The 14,228-nt window shown below is 32.9% G+C and overlaps 1 protein-coding gene across 1 annotated transcript in view; it reads right to left on the bottom strand.

The window, feature by feature from the left end:
- The window catches only part of Cow (Proteoglycan Cow), a 152,204-nt gene that overhangs the window by 55,385 nt on the left and 82,591 nt on the right, over positions 1–14,228 (bottom strand). Inside the window, exon 3 of the mRNA XM_018509899.1 lies at positions 1,484–1,586. Within this exon, the coding sequence (XP_018365401.1) occupies positions 1,484–1,586 (103 nt within the window). The remainder of the gene's footprint in view (positions 1–1,483; positions 1,587–14,228) is intronic.

The raw sequence follows: 14,228 nt of genomic DNA, 5'->3' as shown, positions 1-14,228 counted from the left end.
ATATTGAGAATTTGATCGAACATGGAAACAAGATCGATACGCGAAAATGAAACTCGATCCCTACGATCACCATAGCGTGTGCAAAATTAATCTCGAACAGGGGCATCGATTTATCAAGGCAAACCCATCGGGCTGCTTAGCCGTTAATGACGCATTAAGGTCATTTAATGTCGTACGGGTGCTTCAAGATGAATATCGTCGATCAAGGTATCCGTACGCGGGATATGTATGCGCGCATACATCGTCCATGTAAATGTCCAATTACAGTTAATTGGCAATAAGCACCGCACAGGGAATCAATGATCACCGGGACGGCTTCAGTCGATCGGTGGTTTAATGCCGTTTTGCGGGGATACGATATCGTCATTAATATCAGCGCTGCTTAGTGCCAACGTCGGCGGAGTACGAATGTCGAGAATTTCAACTATTTAGTCCCGCGAAAATTGACGTGCTATGAAATTGGCAATGAATGGAGAAAGTTAGAGAAGGTGTTTCGGAAGATCGCTATTTAGTCGCGAATAACAGCTCGAACGACGGTATGCGCGTTATCATTGTTTGCGGCAAGTCAATTTGGCTCAGCGCACTACGCAACGAAGCTTTTTCTTCCGAGAGATTGGCTATTGTTGCTGGTGCCAAGTAAAGACCGAAGATTTAGATAGACTTCTGTTTAACGCAAGGTAAATGATGCGATAAACACATAAGCTTAGAAATGCTGGACAATATATGGGACATTGAACACACTATTATATAGCAATACATTTAAATACCATGTAGTGTACAATTTTTATTAATTATATAACAACAGAATGTTAAATTTATCTTTGTTAAATTGTAACGTGTTATACATTCTTATAACTAAAATATTTGCTTTCACAATAAATACGACACTATATAAGAAATATTTCTGATATATAAAAATTAAATCAATAATTCCTTAACCTTAGTAGATCTGTTCAAATTCACTACGATTATATCATTTGGGTCACACGTTTGGGGCATAATAAAAAGAAAAAAAAATTTCATAAAAAAAATTTTACAATAACAGACGAAGTCATCAAATATAAGAAAAAAAAATTTTTAATAAAAAATTAAAAAATAAATTACAATTTGAGTCAAATAGACCAGCAGGATTAAATAATATCTCTAAAATGGATACCTTGTGTTTGTATAATATAATGTTAATTCTTTGCATTCATTTTCATTTATAGGAGTTTTCAAGAATTTTATATCATTAGTAATTTTCAAGAATTGTCTTCTTTACTTCCAAGCGATATTAATATTGCATTATACATTAACATTTTTATCCTTAATCATTATATGTATAATACATAATATTTATTTTTTCGTGCAAAAATATTAATAGCTAATTAAATTCAAGTTTTCAGTAAAGAATACTCAACAATGTTAATTTAACTATAAGGATATTTTATCTTAAAATATCTTTCCATTCAAAACTATGAGAATACTCGAATTCGATATTTACCCTGATTTGTGAAGCTCTTTCTTCGAAACGCAGACGGCCGTAAACGTGTCCTCCAAAAGGCAAAGTTCCTTCTTCTTGCAGTTGAGTGGACGACAAAGCTCGCCTGGAACAAACAAAAATCGACTTTATATTCTGACATTATGAATAAAAGTATATTTTATCTTCTATCATTGATTATTCAATAGAAATAAAATCAGAAAAACAATCAGATTTACATATTAGAGATTTATATCCGACATCTACATATATAAAATTTTTTATATAGAATTATACTTGAAAATTTAGAAAGATAATATAAGCTTCTTTCATTTTTATTATCTTCTGTGTTGCGCCAATCTAACAGTAAATCTTAATAAACTATAAAATTAAAATTTATAAAAACGCTGAGCTAAGAAGTGAACCTATTTTAATGTGACCTATTGAAACGATGTCAGAAGTAATCGTTTCGTGATAGAATCCATGTTTCATCTGATCTTAATTTTGTAGGACAATTCTTTCTCTTCAAAACGTAAGATCCCTTTTATTTCCTTTTCATTCGTTACTCTTTTTTTAAACGATATTATTCATGAATGAAGAACCGACTGACTAAACAATCCAAATGGTTACATAAACGCTTTGAATAATCTTTTACGATCTTGCATTGTTTATTTTTTATGATATTCTTTCAGTATCTTCAAATATTTTATTCTTTCTGTAGATAATTTTTGAACAAACTATCTTTTAATAATTTTCAATCTAAAATAATCAAAATAATTCTTCTTGCATTTAAGTTTTTGCAAAATCCATCACTATATCTATTCAAAAGTTATATCGATAATTGTTGACCTTCTTGCGGTGATAAACTAAGAATGTTTTAGGTATTTCAAAGAAAAAAGAACAAATAAGAATCAACGCGTCACTATTAATTCTTTAAATTAAATGAGCGCGATAATAATTCGTTATTGCAGATATTTGATTACAATAAAGAAAGGCCACAATAATTATGATGAAATCGACTAATGTCGCTGCGTTAATCGAACGAATTTTCTATCTGCGAACCGAAATAATATGCGTGGACCCACTGTGGATTATATCGGACATTCGCCATGCACGCTCTGAGCATTTCCATTCGTCTGGAAATCGCCGACAAGCGATATTGGTTCGGGGGAACACATTTCTATATATCTACTGTGCCCGACCGCCGAATCGAATTTCCCTTTTCTCCATTAACCCGCCCGGAACCAAGTACATCGTCGATGTCTTCTCTTGCTGTCCTCGCAATCAATAAAACGGTACCCCAATTCAACCTGCAGCTTTTTAACGTATGGCGACCGAAAAACGAGTACGCTAACATAGAATCACAGCCCACAGCTTGCGGGACCTTATATACTGCACTTGATAATGTATTCCCTACCTCGAAGAGATTTAACGTCCTTTTAAGAAAGTATTACATACCATAATAATTTTATTCACAAACTTTTTGTCGTATGCTTAAATAAACTTTGAATATATTTATGTAACTATAATATGAAACATATATTATCATCTAATCACTTTATATTTCTAAAATTTTTTTATTCATTTCAAATTGGTCGGACTAGTCGTGTAATAAATTCACAACTACTCGATATTTACAATAAACATAATTATTTTTTGATTGTAAATTATTTTTTACTCAAGCTGAACAGACAAATTAGTCAACGTTAGAAATTGCTTAAAATAAAATAATAAAAATGCTCTGCTTATGCAATTATGTAATTGTTTCTTATTTAGATTTAAACATTTAGACATTTTCATACGCATATTACTTGCTTCCATTTGCGAATGCATAAGAAAGTCATTGCAATTTAGAAAATGCACGACAATGGAAATAAGAAATGAATGAGCATTTGACGACAAGAACGAGTTTTCGCGTTAAACATAAAACTGGCTAATGTCCAACCAAAGTTGCCAACTTTTTTGCACTGCACTATAATACAATATTGTAAAGAAGTGTAGAGAGAGAATTTCGTTAAAGAGAGTAACATTGTAATGAGTTTGTGAAAACCAGGTATGTAACATACATTATATTACAAATTCTGACGTTCAAATTAACTATTTTACAAGAAATATAATTTTACTTTTTTAGAAAATAAAGAATAATAAACTTTATATTTACATAAATTATATTTTTGGCCAAAAATAATAATGCTTTTTTAAAAAAATTTAATTATATTAGTAACAAATTAGTATACCAAGTATAATAATTAAGTAACATACGATACGCCATAGTGAAATTTTGCTAGAAAAATGATAATTATAATTTAGGTGAAGCACTGGATAGAGAATAGTTTCATTATCATTATTGCTAAAATAATCGTGCGATTCAAACTAACTACTATATGCGCGTGTGCATGGTTATCTAATGGAAATAACTCTTTGGCACAATCAGTTTATTCACTTTGCTTTTATGTAATTAATTATAAGTTCATTTGCAAGCTTATTATTATATTACTTATGTATATTATTACAGTGCAGTGACGTAAACAACATAAATCAATATTATTGCATACAAACTCATTCGTTTGTAATATTTACTTCCGTGCACAATTATGAACATCTACAAAGATCCCAGCTCATATAATCTTCAAAAACTTTTTATTTAAAAGTTCTTTATTGTTATATCTCAGATCGGTGTATAAAATATACTACATCATAAATATTTTTATAAAATTGAAAATTTGTTTTCAGTATTTATGTATCTTTTATATCATAAGAACATCACGCTCCGAATTATATTTTAAAAAATTGATGTACATAATTTATATAAAAATATTGGAAAATATAAACCGCATCGTAAATATAGTCATAAAAATTCAAGTTCAACACTTTATATGATAGGCATCTAGGAATACTTCGTAGCGTGCCAATGTCGCGTAAAATCGCTCAATGTTCCTTCTCACCGATCTAGCATGCGGCACCTGTGGTATAAAACAACCTGCACGCCGGGAGAGAAGGCGGTTTTCCCTCTAGTGAGTAGATAAAAGGGAAGTCCCATTCCGCATGTTACAGATTTCAAAATATCCAATTAAAAGTTTCTCTTGTGACACGAAGCTTGTCTCCCGACGCGATAGAAGTAATATCACACACAAATGGGAGATTCCGTCGGGTCGGAATTAAAGTCGACCGTACATGAATTAAGAAGACCTGTCTCCTGACGGCTTAATTTCGTGGGATTTCATGAAAAGGGGAAAGGTTTTCTGTGCGCGTATAGGTATATGTGTATATATAGTATATATAAAACCCGTCACATTTCTACTCGTCGTATATAACTGAAAACTTTCTCGCAGGTCGAGGAAGACACCGTGTCTCTTGCAGCCACGTTCCTCACGCACTGTTTGGGACAAGCGATCCGCGATAAGACACGCTACAAAAATGCATCTGCAGACTAAAGTGACAAGAAAAAGAACGATCACAAACTACCATAGGTGAATATAGCAAGCTTTCTTTATTGCATTGCTATAAGAAACCGAATGAACATCGATGTAAATTCGTGCTTGTTGGCACTCAATGAAGCAAGCTGTTCACTCGTGTTTGTTCACGCTCGTTTGCTTAGACTAAATCCAACTTCTTGGCAAAAATAGTATGTTCAACCTTTCGTCTGTAATCTGAGATTTTTGGCACAAGTAAAATTTCACTGTTTAAAATTTCTTCAAAATAAAGAACGTAGTTTAGTTCCCCCTCCTGAAATATCTTGTTAAAAAATTATTCAGTAACATAATAGTGATATTAAAAAACAATCCTGAATTTTTTTACATTTTTTGAATGCCTAGAAAAATAAAAAAACAGATTTCAAACGGAATAAAGATTTAAAAGAAATTTGCTTAAAATGTTGAGTAAATGTTTTATTAATCTTTAAAATATTTATTGTATTATGAAATAGCAATTTAAGCATTGAATTGATTATGAAACGTTTACGAATGAAGTGTTTACTTGATGTTTAATGATATAATCTTAAACATTACAGTTTTCTAAAGTATTTATAAAATGTTATCATCATGCAGAAGAGGTTTGCAACGTGCTTTTAAACAGTGTGACTATCAATAAAAATCTTCATACATATACGGAGAAAATTTTATATTAAGTTTTAATACACAATTTTAAATTACACTTTACTATGTCTTGTATTTTCGATGGACTATCACAACATGATTCCGACATAACTTTTACTATGGTAATACTAATTTTTATCACATAAATAAAGTAATTTTTATTAAAAGCCAGTGCCGCCTTAAGCCATATTCTAATATGAAAACAGTTAATTTTTACTATGGTATGCAAACAAAATTTGCTAGGTATATATTTTTTACTTATCTTTACAATACTAATTTTTATTCAACAAGTTTTGATTTTGTAATCAAAAATTTTTACTGTAAAAAAGTGTAAAAATTACGTTGCATTATTGTTTAAAAAAAAATAGCTATAGCATTTAAACTTATAATTGTCATGATAGTCCGCAACTTCTACAACATTATAGTAATTTTTAATATAAAATTTTCTCCGTGTAGTGTAATCATTCACAAAATTCTCATAAACAGATATAAATACAATCTCTCACTGTCTCTCACTAAAAAATGTTGCCAGGGCTTAGGATCATCACGATCCCGTCTAATAGACTGAATGTTACGCATCGCGGTCCTCTCGCGTGAGAAAAACACGCTGTCGAGAAACGCGGCTCGGCAGCATTTTCACGCGAGACTCCAAGCCGAGAAGCGGATACACGTCACACTCGAAGAAGTACTCGACAAGAGAAGCAGACATAGGAGAATGTTCAGTATAAGCATTTGCCGGCCGTATTCGAGCGGTTCTTCTGAGCTGGATCGAACCAATCCGCCGAGCATAACTCCGGATTTTGCGGCAGTAAAGTCGAGAGTTTCGTAGCGGGCGGCTTTTTAGCCGGCTGAGAAAAATATTTAAGGTACTCTGAAATGGAGCGATGGCTGCATCTTCCGCTAAAAGATTGCGCTGTTACGAAGGTCTCTTGAATTCGCGCAAGCGTAAATTTTGATGTTTACCATAAATTTTTACATTACGTTACTAAAATTGAGAATTATTGCAAAAGAGGACATAATCGTAAATCTTGAAAAAAAAAAATTAAAAAACGTAGTCGGATAAAATTCAGAGAATATGAATATCGTATTTAAAATAGCAAATATATTTCGTGTACTATGTAAAGCAAAATTGCAGCAAAACCTGCGGAGCCGCAATTTTGTCGAAATGTAAATCTTTTCAATTATATGTAATATGCATACGTATAAAATAAAAAAAAATCGTGGATATATTTAACGATCGTTTATTATTTAAATTATGAAATATTCTACAAGTATATATATTAGATTTCCAGTGACATAACTGAATGTGAGATGTTGTGTAATTAGTTGAAAAAGTGCTCGCAAAAATATATTTAAAAAGTTTTATTCAAGAAAAGTTAAACAATACCCAACATTATTTTTTCTGTCAATGCAAACTGACAGATGATTTATTTCATAAAAAAGGATACCTTCAAGTATCTTTGAAAGAAGATTGAAATCAGCAATTTCTTTTCTTACACCATATTTCCCATATACACTAAAAAATGTAATAAAACGCAAGATAAAAAGTCACAAAAGCGAAATTCTATTAAAAAACAGAATCATCGTGAGACATAAAAGAACTCACATAAATGAAAATAGTAAAGTTTTAGTAGTAAAAGCGTTAAGGAGGTAACACGATCTCACATTGTCCTCTGTTTGTTATGCTCGGCAAAATGATAAAGTTCTCAAATAGTTAGAAAAAGTTGTCCGGAAAAAGAAAATACGGGATAACCGAGAATCGTCTCAAGTAACAGACACGACGGTTTCACGTGTAACAGAAGTTGTGTAGAATTGGAGACGTTCCTCGTTTCCTAGGCTGCTGTTGATTACACGGTAAAGCGAGAAAGTGGGCAGAGTGCGAAGAGAAAAAAGAACAAGATCTCCTCGACGGTAGTATGACGAACGTCAGGTGGTACGAGGACGGAATATATTATAATTGTAGAAAGGACTGGATCTCTCAAGACACTCTTTGGCTCGCTCGACGAGCGCACTAATTTACTCGGAGCTATTCCCTCTGGTCACCGGGCTGCGGTGTGGTCCATTTTTGTTTCAAAAGTTCATGAAAGATGGTTGGAAATCCACTTTGCTGTGGCGGCCAGCATTGTCGCGTTAGCGGTTAACTTTTGCTATTACCGTATCGTAATCGCTGATACAGTTAATTCGGCTATGCCGAGGAAGAAAGAAGAAACGAAGGAGTTCTATGCTCCTCCAATTCTTCGTTTACCTTCTTCCTTGGATGAATAGCCAGAGTCTCCTAAATTACCTTGAGACCGCCGCGGGAGTTCTTTCTATGCCTCGAGCACGATTTACGAGGGCGTTCGACGGTCGTCGTGGGAAAGAGGGAAACAGAGGGAGGGAGGGAGGGAGGAGAGAAAGAGAGAGACGACTGATCCTCTCACCATCCATTACTGGCACCGTCGCCACGAGGGATCCACGGATACCATAAATCGCGTATCTATCGCATGGTGCCGAGGGTGGCGGCGCCCGCGACTCGGCGATATTACTACGTGAATTATACGGCGTACATTACAATACGATTGCGATTACGCGACACAATGCGCGCTCTCGGAACTAGCGGTGAGGGTGGCGCGGGCGCGGGCGGATCGAATCAGACATCTCGGCCTGGGATCGATCGATCGATGGCACTCGCGTATTTCGGGAACAGAGTGTATAATGATCGACTAACGCTAATAGCATTGGCGGGTCAATAGCGTGGAGGACAACGAAACGGCTACACGATAACGACCGTACGATGCAACGCGATAATACCGCAGGTTGCTCGCATTTGGCGCACCGTGGCGGATGCAATCGCGCGTGCGATGTCCTGAGACACACCGCGCCGCGGCCGGCCGGGCCGTCGCACGTGCGAACGCGTATTTGCATGCGCTCCGATGACTATGTTCTGCGCGACAATGATACATGCGTATCATCGTACGACGATTAAAGCGGCGCGGCGCGTGCCGCGAGGGGGAAATTGATTCGTCGCGCGCTGATGTTGCAGCAACTCTCGCTCGGAATTTCGTAATAAGCGCGCCTCGTAAATCCCCCGAGCGCCTCTCAAAAGAAACGCCTGGAACGGCAGACGAGCGTTTTTGTCAATTTCCCCTTAACATCACCGACGCGACATTATATTATAATTGTGCCTTCCTAGGCACACTTCAACGAGTAAGCCTCTTTTGCGATACTAATTACTTCATTCATGCAGTCAACGTGCCGCTAAAAATATCGTAATAGCTTCCAAATATTGAGCATAATAATTTCAATCGAATGTTCGGTTAATATAAAAATAATTTTACTTTTCTGAATATTGAGTAATAATACATAATAAATTATATTTGGAAAAATAAGATTATTTTTAGTTATATTATTTTAGTTATACATTAATCAAAAGTTCGAATGAAATTATTTATCAAATAATGCCCGCATCGATTTTTCTTAATACAAACTCATGTACCTATTGTCGAATTCAAAACAATTGTCTATCTAGGTCATTCATTCGAAAGCAATCCTTTATTCTTTTTTTTTAAGCTCAACATTTGTTAGCTGTTACCAAATTTTTTTCAGTGGTTTACACGATGTCAATACGATTCCTTACGAGAGAAATACGTTGCTTTTTACGTTGCGTTAAAAAAGAAATAAAGGGTTGCTCTAGAGCAAGCGATCTGGATATATAACTGTAGTGGATTCGACAGTACGTGAATTTGTGTTAAGATAAATTGATGCAGGCATTATCCGATAACTATTCTATACCCTTCCTCCGCTCTATGATACACATTATCAGATAATAATTAGGTGTTTGCGGTACACGTATTATCGTATAAGATCGTTATTATTACAGTCAAGTCCAATTACATGCAATCGCATGTTAAAACACCAATTTGTACTTGCCTTCGCACGATCATCGTGAACAGCCATTTCATCGGGCTCACATTATAAACCACATAATTAAGACGTATAAATAACGCATAATCACGTGTATCTCCGCTTGATATAATTTATCGCAATTTGTACATGGCAAAGCCAAACTGCTTCTTTTTTCTCTTGTTGAATAATTTTCTCTATCGTTTCTATCGCAAGACTTAAAATAATTTAATTCATTTACATAATATACACTTAACATTAAATATTAAAGAATAGAATAACGTCCTGTTTTAAAAGTTTTCTTAATAAAAACTCCAATATAAATTTATTAATAAACCTGTTATTTGAAATTAAAATTAAACATTCTATGAAGATTGCAAATATGTTTTATACATGAATGTAATAATATTTTCAATTTTATTATTCAATTTTTAATTTCAAAAGATTCACAAAAAACTTTTGTGGATTAATGATTGAAATTATTCTTTTAAAAAAGCTAAGCCAATGTATTTACTCATATTAAAAAATGTTATAGCTACTCACTAATTATTAATTCGTAATTTTTATATGTCACTTGTGTTATCTAAAATTTTTAAGGAATTATTTGTGTCATTATATTATAATATAACACAAACGTTGTATAATAATTTTTCCATCATTAAATTTGTTATGCAGTAAATTGATAACAAATAATACATATTGCGATACAGAAACATCGCCTACACAAAATTCCGGAGAATGACGTCTCAATAACAAAAGAAAATTGTGCTATTCTTAAAGAAACCGATCACGTGTTGCCGATGGAACATCGATCAACTCTTAAGAATTAAAGATGCAACGTGTACTACCTGCCTCGTCGCCCGAAGGAAAACGGCGATCAACTCGGATAACATCACAAAATCGAGCGTAGGAGAGGATTCCGTGGAAAGGGGTATTAAATACGTGACCCGACTCGTTTTATCCTTTCCGTCGTTCAGCTTCCGCCGAACCTTAAACTATTTCACGTTAAGAGGTGTGAAATGAAACCTATCGTCGTTACTACGACCTTCATAGCACGACTTTACTTGAGAATTTGCTATAACGCACGTGTGCTAGTATAGTCCGGAGAAAGAAAATTGGAAGGAATGGAGGTGCACATCAAGTTTAAAGTATCCTCATCATCGTGCTATTAAACGGCTATAGCTCTTGAAAATTTCCTCACCCAATCGCCAACGTTCACATAAAAAATTATTAGGAAGCGATGACTTTACTCGAAGCGTTGATGGTGTAAATATCATCACTGTCATCGAAACTGCCTCGTAACTACTTATTTTACATACTTTCTTCTTTCTAAGGATCTTTTTTCACACGACGAATTTGGCGAACTCTATAGTACTAAAATATGCATATAAAGGTACACAAAATCGCTTTAAAACGAATGATTTGAAAATTATTTTTTATGAAATAAAAACCATTAATAAATAACATCCTATAACAAACGCTTTACCACGCATGCGTGCACTTTGATCGGATAACTCTAGGAATTTTTATTTTTAATATCTAAACTATAACTATCGAAATAATGGCATTCTGACAAATACTATTGATGGATGATTTTTATTGTTGGACTTTCACATAGACTTTAAACATGCGACATATTTCCGTGTTCTACTATTAAGCACTTTGATTGTACTTTTTCATTGTGTTGCAATACTCTCTAATTAATTTGTAAAGGACCCAAATTGGGGTCGAAACATTTGTCATTTTGTTATTTATTATTATTTATATATAATTATTACACACTATTATATTATTCTGTGTCAGGTTACATTGGCTTAATATTTTATTATTTCTTGATTTATATCTTTAAAGCCTTAATATCTTGTACATTGTATTTTATAAAAAATAACTTTGATTTATATGCCTTCAAATTTAAAATAAATATATTTTTCAAAATAAATATACTTTCAACAACATGGTGCGTTTGTAATCATGTTAGATCATCATGATTAGATTGCAGTATAATATTCATGTTTTGGCATTCATACAATATTCGCCCATTATTAATTATGATAAACAGAATTATTCACTTGATTATGACAAGCATTGGCGATTATATCAATAGTTTCACGTCATGTTATGCATAGTGTGCACTTTATATATTGTATAGTATAATATATAATATCAATTATAATTATGTACATATTAATAAATATGCATAATGCAACATTTAGACGAACACTAAACGAATTTTTAAACAAAGAAATATGCAAAATTAATTTACAGAGAACTCATCGTATAATATACTACTACTGAAAAGTTTGAAGTATTTTATATAATATATTTTTCAAATAAAAAAAACATGATTCTTTACAGACGTAATTATTTTGAAAATATTAATTTTTATTTAAACGTACATTACTGAAATAAAATATTTGATAAAAACAATATGAATTTTCATATATCGAAAAAAATGAATATTTACAATATTAATAAATAAAGTTGATTAAACCTTCTTTTCAAAATAGAGATACTCTAAATTTTTGAGCAGTAGTGTATGTCGCTTTATCCAACACTTCTTTTCAGAAAACTATAAAGTTCCTAATAAGCATTGAGATGAGTTTTGACAATTGAGTATAAATAAATAGACGTTATAAGATATCTAATTATATGTTTCCTTTATAGAATTAATCAACAACTATATCAAAATTCTAGCTTCACTGATTGTGAGATACTTTATAATGGATCGATTTGAATTAATTATGAGAGGTAATTATAATTAAATATGCAAGTAGAAATATGTATAACTACCTGGTACAAATTATGAAACATGTAGAAGGCAATTAAAAAGAATAACGTGTATAAATTTAAAAGAATTATAAGCATCCGAGTGATACATGATGAGCGCTACAGCCGATTTGAAAAGAGTTGAAGGAAAAAGAAAAATAAAAGGGAAATGTAAAGAAATATTGTAGCAAAAACTGGAATAAACTGCATCCAACTGCGTGCATCCTCTATACATAGCCTCCATTTTTCTCGGCATATATCTGCATTACAATAGGATTATATTTTTTATTAATAAATTCGTCCTGCTATTCCTACAAACGGCGCACCATATAATGTTTTTTATACACAAATCTTTGGCGGAATGATTCCAACAATGTTTTAAACGACGGCACTATTCAAACTGACAACGTTTAAAAAGGCGACATGTAAATACCATCTTTTTTACTGTTGGTATTAAATCCGTTCGGCGCAATTCTCTTTCATTTACTCATCAATAGATTTCAACGTCTGTATGTAAATTACTATTATTCGCGATTTTGAATTCGTGAACATCATCTAATTTGATTATTTTCCATTGAACTTTTTTCAATTACAAAAAATCTATGTATTCACTTTTTTAAAGTATAAAATCACAGTAAAAAATCGTGTGTCCAAATGTAGAATTTTTCTTTGTCACCACATTTTGATTATTACTTCAATGTAAAATAAACATACAACTGATATGTTATTATTTTTATAACATATTGATGTGTTAGATTCATGTCATCTTTCTAACTTAACAATTGCATATGTCGATTAAAAATGAAATATTATTTTAAGTGTTTTTAACACAATTGTTTCAATTAATTTATATATCTCAAAGTCAATTTAACATTTAAGAATTTTTTCATTCATATTATACGAACAAAAATGTTTTATTAACATTTTCTTACGAGTTACTGCAACTACTCTTCTATGTACTCTACTTATTTTATATGTTAGTTTTAAATCACCCTTAAAGTTAAAATAACAAATATAAATATAAAGTATTGTGTCAATTATTATTAGTTCATTAATAAATAACACAAGACGAATGAGTTACTTTAACTTAAAATTTAGAGTAGATCTCCTGGGACATGTAAAAAATGTTAAAATTAACATTTTCTTTTTTACTGTGTATTTAATGTTAAGTACATAAGAAATAAAAAAATTCTCAATTGTTATTTTCCATCACGATTTCTAACAATTTCGTATGTAAATATTATAATACATTTAATGCATATCTAGAACAAATAATATTCTTGAAACATTAAACTGAATAATTCTACCTTGAAATTCTATGCAATATTTATAAGAAAATGGAATAAATAATATTTATTCAGGCACATCATTCGCACTGCGTGATATTCTTATCGGGAATGTTCACGTCATTTTCACAACCGTCTGTCGTTCCGGCTTTTACTTCAGATTTTCACGATATATTCGACCGCGCGCGACATGCGTTCATGAAGTATATATATTTGGAATTTTCTGGGGAATTTAGCGGCAACGCTCGTGATAAATATCACATTTCGCCGAGTGAACCAGCCAACGGGCGCAGGCGAAGAGATTCCATTCGAATTCATACCGGTCGTACGTACATCCGGCTTTACGATCCTTTCAACGCGAAAAGTTCGTGAGCGTGCATCAACCGGCGGAGGTGAAAAATCGTGAAGCATTCGAAAGGCGGGCGATGACATCCCACCCGATGATTCGTACTCGAGGGAATACATACCGCGTGAAATTCATTTGACACGCTATAACACAATTCGATCGGTGAATCAGTGACAATGCCAATTATCCATGGGAACATCGCACGATACGATGAACATAGCCCGTTAAATGTTTCACTTACCCATTTCATACACAACTGAAATAGACGAAACAAAATCTGATCAGCAAAACTTTCGTACACTGAAAAAAATTTCTGGTTGAAAATGGATGAATCAGAAATTGCTCTCTCTCTCTCTCTCTCTCTCTCTCTCTCTCTCTCTCTCTCTCTCTCTCTC

Source organism: Trachymyrmex cornetzi, unplaced genomic scaffold (assembly GCF_001594075.2).
Source record: "Trachymyrmex cornetzi isolate Tcor2-1 unplaced genomic scaffold, Tcor1.1 scaffold320, whole genome shotgun sequence".
NCBI lineage: Eukaryota > Metazoa > Arthropoda > Insecta > Hymenoptera > Formicidae > Trachymyrmex > Trachymyrmex cornetzi.
This window is presented reverse-complemented; position numbering and strand designations above follow the sequence as displayed.